This window comes from Medicago truncatula, chromosome 3 (genome assembly GCF_003473485.1).
Source record: "Medicago truncatula cultivar Jemalong A17 chromosome 3, MtrunA17r5.0-ANR, whole genome shotgun sequence".
NCBI classification, from domain to species: domain Eukaryota; kingdom Viridiplantae; phylum Streptophyta; class Magnoliopsida; order Fabales; family Fabaceae; genus Medicago; species Medicago truncatula.
In genome coordinates, this window is record NC_053044.1 from 53,697,757 (window position 1) to 53,715,480 (window position 17,724).

Consider the following 17,724-nt stretch of genomic DNA (forward strand, 5'->3'; position numbering starts at 1 on the left):
TAAAATGCTTAATTTTAGTTTGATTGATATAAAATGCTTCAATTAAAAGTATGAAAATATTTGGTTATGATTAAAAAAAAAAAAAGTATTTCTATTGAAGACAGTTGGGCGTGTGAGTGAGGTGGCAAGAACTCCGTAGTTTGATTAAATCTCATAAAATTCTGTTGGCTACCAAAGATCAATTATGAGTTGCATTTGCATGGCTTTATTGGCCATGAATTAAGGTTTATGTAAGAAATTAATCGTCCTATAATCGTTGTGATGAACGAATGATTCATTCATGATGATAGGGTTAAGAAAACACAAATTAAGAAGACCTGCATTGGTCATTGCATTGGCTTCTGTGGCGTGCTTTGTTATGATTATAACCGCTTACATTTATAGTACACCAACGAGAACAGGTTCCGATAAATGCAACTTCTATTCCTCTGAAGGTTGTCGTACACGTGATCTATTTCCAAATGATTTTTCAAGGGAATTAACTGATAAAGAGATTGAATCTCGTGTTGTTGTTAAGGATTTACTCAACTATGTTCCTATTCAAACTAATACACCTAAGGTTGCTTTTTTGTTCATGACTCCTGGTACATTGCCTTTTGAGAAACTCTGGCACTTGTTCTTTCAAGTACGTCACTTCATTCAATCCTTATTTTCTCTTTTCTTTTCGAATGCTTTCTTTTATTTTTGTTCTGTTTTTGTTTTAGATTTATTTATCATTTTATTGTACGGTCTCATATATTTTTTTTTTTTTACATTTCTCATGTTGCATTGTAAAAGAAAGTGTTGCAATTGTTTAGTCATATTCTAATTTAAAAATCTTTAGTAAGTTTGTGATGTATGTTGTCTCAAAAGAAAGGTTGTGATGTATGTCGTTAAGAGTCCTGCATTGGATGAGATAAGACTTGATCATGGTTTTATTAGTGAGTGCGATCCTCACTTTACAAACCGATTTTCTAAGGTTGAGTTAGGTCCAACCCAATTTTTAAGATGGTATCTTAGTCTATCCAAAATTTGTTGGGCCACCTCTTATCTCACCTTTTAAGATGGTATCACTATTAATTGATGCCGTATGAAAATCAAATTCACAGCACATACTAGGATACAACATTAATATCCAAGTAAGGTGGGTGAAATGAATCAGTGCCTTTTTTCTTACTAAAACAACCTGAAATGAATAAATGCTTAAGGTCTTTTTAATGAAAAACTCAACTGCATGGTTGCAACTCTTTCATTTGCTGAATACAACTGAAAGTTAAAGTTTCAACAAAATGTAAACTCGATGTTCTGGAGATGAAAATGATACTACGATTTGTGGTGGTTATAGAAGACACAATAGGACTAGAAATAAATCCATTTGAGAGAAAGTCGAAGGTATATTGTATTATAAAAAGATGATAGAATCTCGTCGTATGTAATTTAGGTATGTGTAAATAAAACATGAATAAGTACTAGTTATAAGAGGTGGATCGGATGGAGGACAGTTCAGTGACTGGATGTGGAGGGCAGCCAAGAAAAATCTTAGTCCTAGTCATTACCAGAGATTTAGAGTTAAATAGTCTATCAATAAACTTAATTCTTGACAGGGCATTATCACGGTTTTTAAACCATGCAGCGATTCTGCCTACTAAGAAAAGATTTTTAAACCATGCAGCGATTCTGCCTACTAGCACATGTAGATATAATCTTACATCATGGCAATCAAGTTTAGTTCTTAATATGAGCTAGTGCACGGGCAATGTCTGGAGTTGTGAGAATTTAGGTTGGGGACTTGCCTATCTGTGCAGAATCTTAGAGAATGCAAAGTTATTCTTATCTTTTGTTTTTCAATCAAAACTGTAAATATTTATTTTCAAGTGATGAATCAAAAATATATTTGGAATACAGACAGAACAGAATAGAGCAGTCCATAAAGTTATGTTCTCTTCGGTTCCAACTAAAAAAGGCGAAACCAAAATGTATCATCTTTCTTAACTCTGTCTTGTATTATTCTACTCTTATTATGCATCAAACATAAAACCAAAAGTCTTATCTTATGTCCTTTCATTTTCTGACCTAATATTAACTGGAATAAGTAGCATTATCTGCTAGGAAAACTTATTTTATCTTCTGTTTCATGTAATTTCTTATGTCAACCAAAAATACAGGACATGTTTTTACCGATTTTAACTCATCAATGTGACTATTGGGACATTTAGCATGAAGCATGTGATTATGCTTTCTATTCAAAGTTATTCTAACAGCTAGGATTTGCAGTCTTCTTGCGCGGATGTCCTTGCCCAATTTATGAATTCATTTTTCACCAGTATTACTGTTTATAAAGCTTTGAGGGACTTAAGTTGGCCAACGTGTTTATAAAATCAAAAAAAGAAAAATAAATCCTTCTACTTTATCATCATAGAGCAAGTTTGATGGTATTTAGCATCAGAGAAAGGAATTTATTAACAAAACATACTTTTTTCTACAAGTGAAGAATGTATCTAAAAATTTGTGACAAAGAATGCTTTGAATGTAACAGTGTGTGAAAATTGTACAAAGAATGTATGCAAAAGTTGTGTAACCACTAACCATTACTTGTGAAGATGGACTTATTCAAGAGCCAAATTTATGCCACGAAAATTTAGTTCCTTCCTATTTGATCTTTATTACTTATAACAAAGTGCAGGGGCATGATGGCAGATTTTCAATTTATGTACATGCATCCAGGGAAAAACCAGTACATTTCAGCAGATACTTTGTTGGTCGAGAAATTCACAGTGAACCGGTATGTATGGCGCATATGATATTTTTAGGTACGCCATAATTGTTAATATAATATTAACCGGTCTAAATTTTCATAAAGGTGAGTTGGGGGAGTTTTGCAATGATGGAAGCAGAAAGAAGGCTTCTGGCAAATGCACTTTTAGACCCTGATAACCAACATTTTGTCTTGCTATCTGAAAGGTAATTTTTTTAGCAGATTTCTCTTTAGTGTAAAGTCATGATTGGTTTAGGGATTTGATCTAGTCAATGACATCTTATATTTTGTTTCAGTTGTATACCTATACGTCACTTTGAATTCGTGTACAACTATTTAGTGTTTACAAATGTTAGCTTCATTGAATGGTAAGACATTATTTTACATTCGAAGAACTAATGCTAATTAGTTCATGAAAATTTTAAATCCTTTTCCTTGTTCCATATTTGTTAGATGGAAATTCTGACTAAATTCTTCTTCTTCCACCTTTCCAATCATCCACTGAAAAAAAAAAAGCTTTGTTGATCCTGGCCCTCATGGTAACGGCCGATATATAGAGCATATGTTGCCTGAAGTAGAAATGAAGGATTTTCGGAAGGGTTCACAGGTATGATTTATGTACTAGAAATTTTTAGTGTGATCTTAACTGAGAAAAAGTCTTGACAAACTTGACCACAAATGCATATGGGAAAATAATTATTAGAATATTAATCTTACAGTGAATTTTAAATAGTGATTGTTATAATAGCATCTTCTGATCATTTATCTCCCCTCTACATTGTGCAACCACTCGTTGCAATCAAGATTTGGCTCACATCATCGTTTTTGCAATACGAATGTAGAAACTCAGGAATCAATTTGAAACATTTCTCGTGTGGGGTTAATTTACATCATGTTTGTACTGCAGTGGTTCTCAATGAAGCGGCAGCATGCTGTTATAGTCATCGCAGACAACCTTTATTTCACAAAATTCAAGTATTACTGCAGGGTACTTCTATGTTTATCATATTTTTATTGATGCTTTTGCTGATTTGAAGATTGTTTATTCCCTTTTGTATTATTCTTGTCACCTCTCGCAAGTATGTTAATCGTGATAAATATATTCATAAATCAATGAACTAAAAGATTTAAGGATTTCTTGTTGACCAGGTTACAAAAGCAACACTTAACAATAGTTTATTTCTTTCATTTAAACTACAATTCCTTATGAGGTTACTCTGCTTTCTGTTAATTCTATAGTTTTAGAAATTGTTGGGAAGAATGGAGTCTATAAAAATAGCTTCACTGACAAACAATCTGTTGTTCATGTTTTTAACTTCCACAGCCAAATATGGAGGGAGGACGCAACTGCTACTCGGATGAGCATTACTTACCAACATATTTTAATGTCAGTGTTCAATGTTCATCAGTCTGAGATCTTCTAATAATTTGCAATGACATCAGTCTCTTTCGTTGCTAACTTATTCGTTATATGTTTAGATGCTTGATCCAGGTGGAATTTCAAACAGGTCGGTAACATATGTTGATTGGTCTGAAGGAAAATGGCATCCTAGATCATTCGGTGCTCAACATATTACATATAAACTCCTCAAAACCTTGACAGTATGTTATACAAACTATGCGTTTTTTTTTCCGGCTCTCTTTTTTCCCTAGAAAATTAGATTTACTCCTAATGTCTACAATTTGTGTGGATGCTCACTACAAAAAACATCTCTCATGAAAATTACTGGCCTTGAAGAGTTACAAAGGCTTCTTTTTAGCGCGGCTTACTTTTGGCTTGTCTTCTCCATAAAAGAAGTTAGGTCGAATAGTATTTTTTAAAAGATCTTAATTAAGAAATGAGCTTGTAGGAGATCTTTGATCTTTGTTTCATATATTTTTTATTATTTAACTCAAATTTTCCATTCTATAAAAAAAAAAAAAATTAAGCAAAAAAGTAACAATAATCAACAAACAATTTTAGCTTTATTTCTATAGCTCCTATTTTTAGCTAAGCTTTAACTTTAAAGTAACTTTTAATGTCAACATAAGTCAGGCCAAACGTAGCTGAGCCTAAGACTCGAGAGAGAAAAACAAAATGAAAACAGGAAATTTACTTGACTAGGGTTAGTCCTTTTTTAAGAATATCACTTTGTTCCCTATTTTTATCCTTATTATACTACTTGGTTTTTAGGCAGCATTTTTTCTATAATTTTAATGACATAGTTTTATTCAATGCAGTCCCTTAATCAAAGTCCACATATTACAAGTGATTCAAAGGTATAAATGATAGAATAAGGACTTCAATATTGTGATACTAATTATAGTTTTCTTTTTATCAAAGAAATGAATTATTGTTTATTTTAAATTTCATATGCTTTGCAGAGAACAGTGTTGATCACTCCTTGCATGTGGAATGGGTCAAAAAGACCTTGTTATTTATTTGCCAGGAAGTTTTATCCAGAAGCCTTGGATAAATTGATGTATCTTTTCGCTAATTCAACTGTTTCTTTTGGAAATTAACATCATATGATTATGATCTTTAGCCTCACCTTGGCTCTTGCACATAACATTTTTGATAATTTGGTGAAGTCCCACAATTCAGAGGCAATTAGATAAAATTTTATGGGGAGACAAAGAAACTGATTCATTCAAACATTTTTCTTGGCTGGGCCTTGACAAAACTGCTCTACTAGCTTTCCTAGAAAGATGGATAGTTTGCAGTTTCTATTTTACATTGTTGTGATTATTTGTTTAGCAACACTGTGGATTTTTCTGTTAGATGAAAAAATCTGGTGCCCTTGATAGAGGCATGGAAAAGAGTTGGACATTTTAAATTTTACTCTGGAAGTTATGTGTTTTAATGCATGGAAATTTTCAAGCTCACATACATTAATGTGGTTTTTAGATAAATACTTGAAATAAAGGTTTATTTAACAAATTCTTATGACATTATGGCTTATATGCATAGTGCAAACCAAGTTAGTTCTATATGTAAACTTAACAAATAGGAGAATATGTACCAAGTCTCTTCTCAATACCATTGCTACATTTTGTATGAATAATGCCCCACTCCTGAAGCCCCACCTCCTCAATTCACATCAACCAACAAACGATTAAAAAGTAACAATCCATAGAAAGAGAGAGTCAATTTGCGTTTCTTGCAAAGCAAGGTTTCTTACTCAACTCTGTTTTGGGAGTCAGAATAAATAAAGAGATAGAAATGGCTACATTGCCTCCAAAAAAATGTAAGCTTTCAACGCCACCCTCTTCCTTACCACTATCACCAGCAATAGTAGACTACATTTCTAATAGTAGACTAGTGCACTTTGCATTTTGGCGCCTATCATTGTTTGTAGTCTAGTGTACTTTGCATTTTGGGACCTATTAGTATGTTATTTTATTTTAGTCTGAATTCGAACTTAAATTCTCCTGAACAACTAATTTTTAACTAAAGTTCATTAACCACTTGAGTTCCACCACTTGACTTCCTATTTGATTACCTTAATTACTGCATTAGTGATATTAACAGATAGATTGATTCAACTCTAAAACCACTTCTTTCTTATATGAACAACCAATAAGAGGTTGCTTTGCAATAAGGAAGGAGGGAGGCGAGACATCCATCAGTTAGGGGCATTGGTTAGTGACGCACCCTTGAAATATAAACCATTTTCTTTCATTTCTCCTTGCAGTTTTTCTTCTTTTTCCTATCAAAAGCCTTCAAGCAGAGAGACTGTATCAACTTCTTGTAATCATCAGCAGTAGTGCAGACACCAAAACCTTTCATCTCAGACACCAACTCCAAAGCCTCATCAAATCGTTCCAGCTTGCAATATCCTCGGATTAGAGTGTGATACATTAACAGGGCATAACTTTAAATGATTCTTTTTAGCTTCTTCTAAGATCTTCCTAGCCTCTTCCATCTTGCCGACATCTGAATAAGCACTAGCAATAGCAGAATATGAGTATACATCTGGTTTCAAATCCCTACTTTCAAGTAGACTCAACATTTCCACAGCTTGTCCCATTTCCCCAGCTTTGGAATAACCAGTGATAACAAAATTGAAAGCAGCATTTCTAGGAGGTGGACCATTAGCAATCATTTTGAAAACAAACTTCTTGGCTGCATCAACATCCTTAAAGCTACACGACGCTTGAACAAAATCCGAAAACGTCTTCATTCCACGTTTCCTCATTGTCACACAGGGATATCATTCAACACCTCCAACGCCAGTTCTAAGGTTTCTTCTTTATCACATAAACCAGCAGCAAAAAAATTAACACAGGACAAAGGTGGATACCTCTTATTCTCAATTAATTGCTGCCACATATACTGCATGAGCTTCTTTAAACGTTCCGTCTCTACACAACCAAGACATTATTCTACCCATTTTTTCGCCATCAGGAAGTCTGTGCAGCAATAATCTTCTGACAAACAGAACAAACCAATTCAGATACCTCAGATTTCTTTGGTCCAGTTCCAGTGCAAAGAGCTTCGATGGTTAAACAATAAGTTTCTGCAGTTGGCACCAACTGAAACACCTCAATTTTTAAAAAAAACCTCAAGTACAGCTGCTACTGCCCCTTCTTCCATGTATGAGAATGTAATTATCAACTTATTGAGAATGGTTACATTGAGAAGACCACTTTGTTTCTCGGCGATTTACTTGACCGAATCCCAAAGAGAGTATATATGTATCTTTGTCCCGTAGACATAATCTGAAATTGCCGCAAATTTTGAAAACAAGTGATTGTAGAACTAGGGTGGTGAGGTGAAGAGAATGCTGACTCCAAACTCACTTGAAAAAGTTCACAAGATCCACATGGTAATATATATGCAGTTCAGTTTTTTCAAGCACCTTGATGATAAAATCTTGATGTATAGTCAAATTCATGTGATCAAGAGAAGATGGTTCAACGACATGATCATCGTCATTACTCTGCATAAGAGACAACAACTTCTCCAATTTTTCGTCATTGATGGGGAGCGTGGCGGTTTGATGATGAGAGAAGAATCTAGGGTTGTTAATGATATTGGAAACTCAGGGAAAGAATCTTAGAGGGGGAAGAATAAGTAGTAGTTGTTGATTGTGAGAGAAGAACAACCTGAATTGGAGAGACGTTGTTGCAGTTGCAAATGAGAGCATATGTTTGTCATCTCATCTACCTCATCGACATTTTTGAATTTTGAACGATACTGTTACTATAATATACCTCCCGCTGCTAAAAAACTATATTAAGTATTAACAATCATCCCTTCAATCCACCAAGAATGAAAATCTACAACAAAAATCAATCTATGATTGTTCAAACACTACCATGATTGGAGTTTGATACGATCCAATAGCTGCTTGAAAGATTCTTATTTCCTACAAAAAATTCTTGAATTATGTTCTTTCCAAATAATTCAAATACATGTCATCCAAATTGCCTGAAAACACATACAAAATTCCTTTCTAAACAAGTAAGCACCACAAAATTTAAAGCATGCTCTCCAATGTCAACTGGGTTCACAAAACAATACCCAACCACCGACAAACGCCATTCCAAACATTACTAAAAACTTCACAACCTAAAAAAATATCCTTAATTGTTTCCTCCTTCCCACCCCCTCCCGGGCAAAGCAAAGAAGTAGCAAGCACCACTCCATGTTGAAAAAAGAAGATCCTTAGTAGGAATCCTTTTGTTCAAGAGCCTCCATATATAATGATATCTTCATAGTTTAGTTTTGTTCCAAACCAAATGAGAAAAAAATATCTAAGTTGGGTTGATCACATGCTTATGAGTTTGATAAGCATCTTTGACTGAATATCCGTTAGACAGACTAAGTAACCAAAGTCATCAATCAACCATGTTAACCTGTAAAAAAAGCCGCCTCCTAAGTAAAAAGACGCCTTCTCCACCTCTGCACATCCACTCCCCACCCTCACCTATGCATCTCAGCTGCTATAACATTACTATCTATGCAATGATAAAAAAGACATCTAATCCTTGACTACATAGTCACAACATACACCCCCTCCAACCACGGATCACGCTAATACGATATACTCTCACCATTCCCTACACTACACCCCACACTTTCTATAAACCAGCTCTCCTCCCCACCTACAATTAAAGTTTAATGCATATTTAATTATTTAACGAGGTGATTGTGCTTCAAGCATCTCTTAGGGGAGCAAAATATAATTTTCTCTAACTTTTTACTTCTCAATGTATTAGTGTATATTTTAGAGGAGTGTAATTCAAACTTCTCTCGAGAAAGGGCCTTGATAATTCGAAAGAGAAATGTTATTTGAACATCCAAAAAACAACAACTATTTGATAATAAGTATAAAAATACACAATTTATAACTAATGATATGACCATAAGAGAGAAATAAGTAATTAAAAATGAAATAGTACTTATACGGTATACATATATGGTATTGAACAACCAAAAGGTTGTTAAGATAACATTTCTCAATCTCAGATTCGATCAGGATGTAAGTAAAATTTAGTAAAAAAAATTGTTTCAGTTAGACTTCGTCTCCTAAACAATTCGTCAATTTTTTTTCTTGAAGGGGCTAAGTTAGCCCACTCAAATTGGTGGGGGCAAGAATCGAACATGAGACCTTGAGAAGTTTGAGAATGAACAATTTGTCAAAATTCTTTTGAAAGAGTGGTTGTATATTTATTTATTTATTAAACACACAAATTGATGCAAAATATATATTTTTTTTTAACAGACAATATATATATATATATATATATATATATATATATATATATATATATATATATATATATATATATATATATATATATTAAAGGTAAAAATATATACTTATGAAAAGAAAACATCTTTTTACATTTTTTATTAGTTGGATATTTCAAGTTGGACATATTGTGGAAGAGGTTAAGGTTAGTTATGTCGTGGAGATGGGGGTTAAGTCGATTGCAAACGTCTGCTTGCTTGTTCTATGAGTGGCAATGGAACCCTATAGAGTGCTTGTTGCGGTAGGGCTTTGGTGGTCTGTTGTACTTTCGAGGCTGAAGCTGTGGTATTCGGCGCGTGCCAGACTGTTTTGGTGCTGCTGTTACTGTTGCATATGACAGCATTAGTTTTATGTTTTGATAGCAGTAAGGTTCGGCTACTGTTTGATGATAGCAAGGCAGATTATTTGGGCTAGTTTTTAGGGTGTTGGTCTCAGGTTTTCCGGTATATCGGTGACCTTTGTTTGTTTTCCTTGCTCGCGAGTTTGTTTTGCTTCTTGTACACTCCCGACGTGAATAACAAAATGTAAAATTAGAGCTGTAACATTTGATCTTTAAGATCTTGTACTTTAAAATTGTGATCAATGAAAACAAATTATTTGTATACATTGTTTAGCATATTGCTGCTATTAAACTCAAATGGAATTAAACTTGTAATATGTGAAAGATCCGGAAGCAATTGTTAGGTGTAAAAATTGAATCAAGATGAAATTGAACTTGTAATGTAACACGGCTATCACAATGCAGAAACCAACACCTACACTGATATAACAGTGTAGAAATCAGCTGCTACAATTGTTAGGCTGCGCATTGCTATACATGTTGGTTTCGCATCTGTAAAATTTGTTTTTCTGCACCATTCTAGCAGTACACAGCTGATCATAAGAGGTCTACAATCAGAATACCTTGCGGGCAGCAGTTTTATGTGTTGTAGCAGCAATTTTATGTGCTGTTTTTCTGCACTATTCTAGCAGTTTTATGTGTTGTAGCAACAATTTTATGTGTTGTTTTTCTGCACTATTCTAGCAGCTTTATGTGCTATTTTTCTGCATTATTCTAGCAGTACAATACCCGTAACAAAACCTGTAGCAGAGCAGTTTTATGTGTTATTTTAAGCTGTCGACAAGCAGAGAAATATTGCATTGATCACAAGTACAAGCTAGACAAATAATTAGGTTCCATTGATCGAAATTTCAAAGTACAAGATCTTGAAGATCACATGTTAAAACCATAACTATAATTTTACATTGATGTACAAAGAACCTAATACAAGCTAATAACTCTTCCTCTTTTACAACCAGGACTATAATTTTACATTGTAGTACAAACAATCTAATACAAACTAATAACTCTTCCTCTTTTACATTTTTCTTTTTAGAATAAACAAATTTTATTCACGTCGAGAGTGTACAAGTGCAACAAACTCGCGGACAAGGAAAACAAACAGAGGTCACCGATATACCGGAAAACTCGAAACCAACACCCTAAAAACTGGCCCAAAAAATCTGCCCTGCTATCAACACACAGCTGCTGAACCTTGCTACTATCAAACCAGAAAAACTGATGTTGTACTGGCACAAAAATCTGCCCTGCTATCAACAAACAGCAGCCGAACCTTGCTGCTATCATACAAGAAAAACTGATGCTGTCATATACAGCAGTAACATCAGTGCCAAAACAGTCCCGCACGCGCCGAATACCACAGCTTCAACCTCGAAAGCACAAGAGACCACGACAACTCCACCGCAACAGACACTCTAAGGTACCATTGCCACTCATAAACCATTTTGCGACATAACCAACTTCTCCAAATAAACCATATCTCCAATTCTTTCAGGTATTTCACCAATTAAGTTAGGGTTGTAGACATAAAAAAAAAAAACCTTTCAACCTGGGTATACTCAAAAGCAAAGGAAACAGTAGCATTAAAGGACAAATCCAAACACTCAAATTCAACAATTCATCAATCTCATCAGAAACAAACAGTACCATTGAAACAAAAAATATACAAGACCAGTGATTTGAATTGAAAATTAGTATTCTGTAATCATTGTAATCAAATTAAGATTTTTTTTTCTTTCAAATTATCACTGTAATTACTCTAATCAGTGTAATCCATTCAAATGATTGGAACCGAAATAAAATTCAAATTGGTACTCACCGTAATCCACCATCGTGGTGCCCCTCCGCCGCACAACATAAGGAAAGAAGGATTTTGAAGGAAGATGGAAAATAGAGAAGGAAGGACAACCGTCGCTGTAGTCAGCTGTTGTGGTTTGCCGCCACACGTCTCCACCGCGCAACCACCGTTCCGCCGCCGCTGTTGAGATGGGTTTCTGAAATTGAGAGTGAATGAATGGCAAAGAAACAACGTGAGGAAGGGAAGAAAAGAAATGAATCAACTTGTAAAATAAAAAATAAAAATTAAGGGCTAAGATTAATTAAGATGTCATTAAAAGAATGGATGGTTAAGATTATTTCACAGGAGGAAATTTCCACCGGAGTGGATCCTCTCCCTCAAACTCGTGAGCTAAATCGTAAAAATGTTTTCACATTGTATCTATCAAATTCTATTTCGCTAGTAAATCAAAATGGCGAGATTTAGACTAACTTTAAAAGAAGGTGGATAATTTAGTATACACCAACAATTAGGGAGTATTTTACACATTTAACATATCCCTTTTATTATTTGCAAATGACATTTTACAATTTAAATAAATCAACAAGTTAATTAGATTCCCCCTTCAATCCAATCACTCACACCTCTTTTCTTCTTTAAATTTGAGTTTATCCTCCATCTTTCATTCCCCATTCAACCACTCTCCCATTCATCTTCTTCAACCATTCAAAATGGTTGAAGAATAACACTAGTGCTCATCATAAACTAATAACACTAGTACTAATGCCAACATAAAAAATCCTTTTATGATATTAGGTACTTACTGAACAACCACAACAGTCATCTTCAAAAAACAAAAAAAACACAACAGTCAATTTTTCGTTTCCATAACCATTTATAAATCAAAAGGGTTATTTGTTTTCATAATTGAGGTTGGGTATTTTTTGTTGAAATTTAAAACAAAATTCACTTTGAGTGTTTAAATATGCAGAAAATTGTTTGTAATCACTAATCACAAGGATATGTTCTGGTTAATGATTATGTGTTTAAATTAAGTTTTCGATGTTAAAAATAGTTTTTTGTTTCGAGTCGCATAGTTGTTAATTAGATCGTTATGACCCGTCTAAAGGTTAAAGATAAAAAAAAAAAAAAATAACGTAGGTATCGAACCTGCAATACCTACACAAAATACACACTGCGCCAACCGCACCATGCATTAAAAACAGTTTTTTTGTTTAACTTATACGAATCTTGTAAATTATGATCTATTAATGTATGATTAACATTCATATAATATAATGATTATTGTTATACGAATTCAATAGTAGAAAGCAATAAAGATCCAATAGTATAACAAGCAAGAAAGATTCTCTAAAAAAATGCAATAAAAGATCCAATTAATTAATCCATTATATTATTTTTTGTCAAAAAAAAAAAAAATCCATTATATTATTTATTAAATGTTTGTAATTATATGTGTGATGTTAAAAATTTAATCATTCAACTATTTAAATTAAAATTAATTGTTGTGAAATTGGATTGGCAAAAAGGAGGCTTATAGAAAGTTAGATTTTTTTGGTTTGCTGATATGCAAAGAAGTAAATGATGTAATGTATTTGAGTCACATTATGAATGTATCTAGATGTTTTGAATTTTGTTGTGGTACAAACTCTTTGCCGGTTAATTAGCGTTGCAACCAACAGTAATAAACACTTTCCTTAAGAATAAAATAAAAAATAGCAATCCCCGTGAGCTTAGCTCAGTTGGTAGGGATATTGCATATTATATGCAGGAGCCGGGGTTCGAACCCCGGACACTCCACTTCTCCACAATTAAATTGTGTGAGCTCTAGCCACTAGGCTACTTGACCAAAAAAAAAAAAAAAAAAATAGCAACACTTAAACTTAGATCAAGCAAAAAACTCCTAAGTTTAGAAAAGGAGAGCATGCCCATATATCACCATCAAATTAATCAAAGATCTCCCAAAAATACACATAAAGTCACAAAGCATGCCCAACCATCCAAAATGCTTCCCTCTTTAAACCACCAGATCACAATTTCTGTTACAATTTTGACTTTACTATAATTAAAATTGACCACTAATCCCACACACCACACATTTATAAACCAAACGCATATATATACCTACACACATCAAAACCTACAAACTCAACAATTTCATATACCACCAACTTGGTTTCGGATTGTCCCTGATCAAAGAAGAGAAAGCAAGAAAAAAGAACAATGGGTTTGAGAAACACCTCTGTTCTGTGCTTGGCACTTATGTTGTCTTTCTCTTCGGCCATTAATTGTTTGGACATAACCAAAACTTTGGGACAATATCCGGAACTCTCCACGTTCAGCAAATACCTAACCGAAACCAAGTTGGCTGAACAAATAAACAGTGGTAAAGCCGTTACCATTCTTGCCCTTGACAACAAAGCTATTGCTTCTCTTTCTGGTAAACCAATTGACGCCATTAAAGCCGTTATTGGGACCCATGTTATACCTGAATTCTACGATGAGAAAAAACTTTTTGATATCATTGGAAGCCATGCACAATTGCCTACACTTTCAACCGCTCCAGGTTTAGCCGCTAAAATCTACGTGTCACTTATTAATGAAGGTGAAATGGCATTTAGTTCTGCTGTTGAAGGCTCAACCTTCGATGCCACGCTTGTTCAAAGCACTGAGGCTGAACCAGGCGTTGTTTCAATTCTCCAGGTTTCACAGCCAATTGTTAAGGTTGGTGCTTCAGCTCCAGCAACTCCAGCAACACTATCAAAACCAGCAACACCTGCAGCTGTGTCAACATCCAGTGCCGGTGAGGTTGCAACACCAGCAGCTGTGCCAGCATCCGGTGCCGGTCAGGTTACAACACCAGCAGCATCACCTTCTGTGGTGATTGCTGAGTCACCTGAGAGTTTTGGTGATGCACCTGCTCCTGCTCCTAGTGCCTCTTCTCGTGCCACATTCAGATTCATTGGTGCTGTTATTGCCTTTGCTTCCATTTTTGTCTCTTTGTAAGCGTTATATAATGTATTTCTAGAGAGAAAATGAAACAATATTGATTGGAAGGGATAAATTAATTAATTTGTTACAATATATAATGTAACACCTTGATTTGTGCTTATGGGATTCGTTTGTTCAGATTGAATATATCTCTCACTTTTTTTTAATGATTGATGTGGATTCTTTACATACGTTTTATGGTGCATAACTTTATGTGTTTTGAGTAAAGAATTCACTATTCAAAACGGTGCTAGCCTGCAATGTAGGTTCTACTCTGTCAATAAATGCACAATGTAATTAGGAATTTCAAATAACTATGACTTCTGTTAAAAATAATGCCGAAGGAAACAATTGATGATAATATCATTGTGATCACACACAATTGTTGATTTATCTATCGATAGCTACAGAACAAAATCTAAAACGAATTGAGCATACATATATGCAACCAATCATAGATTTTATATATGATTCTTCAAATGATCAACAAGAGCTATGATTAACAAAATATACGATTTTTTTATTGGTAAAAAAATAAAAAAATACGATTTTGATTTTAGCATTTTGGAACTGGATGATTTGTATTGTTTGTAGTGGTGCCAGAGTAGTTAATATAAGTTATGTTTTGGTGGTTAAAGTTGTTAAGAGGTAGCGAATTGGCTTAAGTACTAGGAGAGGTAGTAGTGGAGGCACTTGGGGGAAGTAGCATTAAATCTATAGTGGAAAAGGAAGATCCTTTGCGAAGAAGAAATTCTGGTACGGAAAATTACCTCATGTCTTTGTTCGTAATTTCATTGTACATTTCCAAAGCGATGCTTTTCTTTACCTTCTTCATTTTTCTCATCTATCTGGAAACTGAGAATCAGTTGTTGGGTTAGTTTAGCTGCTTAGCATGCTTGATCAGACTGAATGATTTGTGTTTGATTGATTATCATTAGTTGAATAAACTTGTCCTGACAAACAATTCCTACCATTTTAAATCAATCACTTTTATCATAAAATATAAATCTTTGTTGGTCACATAATCCAAGTACATGTGGGGCATACACAAAGCATAACAATTACAGTTTAAGATGACATACAAGTGGGTGTGTAAACTGATAGTTTAGTGACAGTTACACACTTAATAAAGGGTGTACCAAATGAGGTAGATTTTGGACAAGAATGAAAATACTCAAATAGAGTTCAAATCACACATATCCTCCCTGTAGAGATTGATACATTCTAGTAACGGTACTTGGTGGAGTAATCTTTCGGAGCAATGACAAGACCACGCCCCTTCCTTGCACCTCTGTAGACAGTCTCAATGATGTCAATGAACTCCTGTTTGTCCTTCATAGCCCAATTGATCTTGTTGTTGTTTCCAGTTCCAAGGTCTATCATGATGTGCTTGTTCCTAAAGAAGAACATAACTGTGGAAGGGTCATACAGCTCATACATAGTGTTAAAGTCAGGCACCTCTGTGATGTCCACAAGGTATATCACAGCAAAGTTCTTTATTGTCTCTGCAACCGATGACAGCACCTCATCCATCTTGACACATACCCAAAGGAAAAAAAAAAAATCAACCAGCAGTACTAACCTAATTAATGAAATTTCGCTCAATATAACCCTTATCAACCTAAAATTAAGAATTGGCACATGATGATTGTTGAAAGAAACAAACATTATGTATGATATAATAATACCAATCGAGTGGTGTTCGTGGTAACATCCATGTAATTGTGAAAAGTTGCAGATAAATATGATTGTTAATGTGGTGGTTGAAGATAGTAGCTCTATGACTCAGTTTGAATTAGCTTTATAAATTTTTAATATGCAAAAAGAAATATTCTAAGCATGTAGAGATGTTGATGTATTTACAGAGAAACAGGCTTAAGAAAAAGTTGAGAAGCAGAAACTATATTGGGGAAATACTAGTTACGAAATCAAATTACACAAATTAGCATGACACAAATTTGCACCATCTTATTAATCTCCAGCTCCCTAAATTCATTACTTTATCTCTCTTATGTCCTATATTATTGGCTGTTTCTGTTCTGTATTGTTTTCATGCGAGAAAGATTGATGCTATATAGCACTGTTCAGCTAATCTCAACTTACATGTACAAGAAATTGTTGCTTAATAAAAAAGCATTCTTTTCCTCTAAAAAAAAGTATAATTCTTTTCAAAATAATTTTCTCAAAAGTACTAGTCCTTGGTGAGAAGTTGTGTATCAAAATTCTAAACTGTCTCTAAAATCTCAATAACAATCAAGTCTTATCATAATGTGTGGGGACGGCTACATGGATCAAACGGAGCAGTAATGTTCTATCATATACAATATTTCTATCCAACTCAATAATCTCTGAATCTTTCTTAATAGTTTTCTAGGTTCTACTCTGCCTCTAGTGATTGGACTAGCCGTAATCCAGTACAAGTAAATATGAATCATAATTTGTCTGATTTTGTTTCATACAAAAAAATACAAGCAGAAGCAAGAAATAAAAATTTCCTTTCATGAGCATTTTAAGGTTTTGATTCCTCTATAAAGACTTTGGTGGAAGTAGAAGTTGATTAAAGCAATTATGGTATGAATAGATTTAAATATAAAACATTGATTGATGTTATACCTGCATACAAGTCTCATCCCAATCGTGACCAAAACGGATGACAACGAGACGTTCCTCCTCAGCAAGGATTGCCTGATCAACAGCCCATCCCGAATGCAAGTGAGGCAGCATGTACGACATCTTTCTTCTTCTTCTTCCCCTTTTCTTTTCTTAATTAGGGTTTCCACCTTCAATTCAACAACAATAGAGCGGGTGTGGTGAGATAGATAGATAGAGGTGATGTAAAGTGAAAAAGAAAAATTTATTTTATTTTATTTAACTCAAATTCCATATTTGTCCCTACCTAATCAGTAAACTTGATGTCCGTCCCTACCTTAGGTTGTCTCACAATTGAAATTGATTTGCTGAGTTTATTCAAATCGTAAAATGTATTCATTTATAGAAGTGATCTCTAACATAGGGAAAAAATGTCGAATGATATTCAATTGCACAATACCTATTCAAAGGGGAGAAGTCTATATGTCGAATAAGAAGCTCTTTTTGTATAACTTTTTCATTTTCCTTATTT

At 34.1% G+C, this 17,724-nt stretch overlaps 3 protein-coding genes, 1 long non-coding RNA gene and 1 pseudogene across 4 annotated transcripts; 2 read left to right on the top strand and 3 right to left on the bottom strand.

Moving 5' to 3' along the window:
* The first annotated feature begins 238 nt into the window (after positions 1–238).
* LOC11433540 (glycosyltransferase BC10) lies at positions 239–5,558 on the top strand. Its single transcript, XM_003603478.3, has 10 exons — positions 239–625; positions 2,663–2,761; positions 2,840–2,940; positions 3,031–3,102; positions 3,251–3,341; positions 3,642–3,722; positions 4,059–4,121; positions 4,214–4,336; positions 4,955–4,993; positions 5,099–5,558. Exons 1-10 carry the CDS (start codon positions 281–283, stop codon positions 5,234–5,236), a joined length of 1,152 nt encoding a protein of 383 aa, XP_003603526.1. The 5' UTR covers positions 239–280; the 3' UTR covers positions 5,237–5,558.
* A 360-nt stretch (positions 5,559–5,918) lies between these two features.
* On the bottom strand, positions 5,919–7,662 carry LOC112420287 (pentatricopeptide repeat-containing protein At3g02650, mitochondrial-like; annotated as a pseudogene).
* Positions 7,663–10,632: 2,970 nt separating this feature from the next.
* On the bottom strand, positions 10,633–12,048 carry LOC112419774 (uncharacterized). Its single transcript, XR_003009823.2, has 2 exons — positions 11,634–12,048; positions 10,633–11,363 (listed from the first exon to the last, which is right to left on the bottom strand). It is a non-coding gene; the product is annotated as an uncharacterized lncRNA (long non-coding RNA).
* A 1,724-nt stretch (positions 12,049–13,772) lies between these two features.
* On the top strand, positions 13,773–14,761 carry LOC11433911 (fasciclin-like arabinogalactan protein 3). The gene has a single exon (XM_003603480.4). It carries the CDS (start codon positions 13,836–13,838, stop codon positions 14,616–14,618), a length of 783 nt encoding a protein of 260 aa, XP_003603528.1. The 5' UTR covers positions 13,773–13,835; the 3' UTR covers positions 14,619–14,761.
* Positions 14,762–15,571: 810 nt separating this feature from the next.
* On the bottom strand, positions 15,572–17,434 carry LOC11433035 (thioredoxin-like protein YLS8). The gene is made up of 2 exons (XM_003603481.3): positions 17,217–17,434; positions 15,572–16,136 (listed from the first exon to the last, which is right to left on the bottom strand). Exons 1-2 carry the CDS (start codon positions 17,334–17,336, stop codon positions 15,828–15,830), a joined length of 429 nt encoding a protein of 142 aa, XP_003603529.1. The 5' UTR covers positions 17,337–17,434; the 3' UTR covers positions 15,572–15,827.
* Positions 17,435–17,724: the final 290 nt, after the last annotated feature.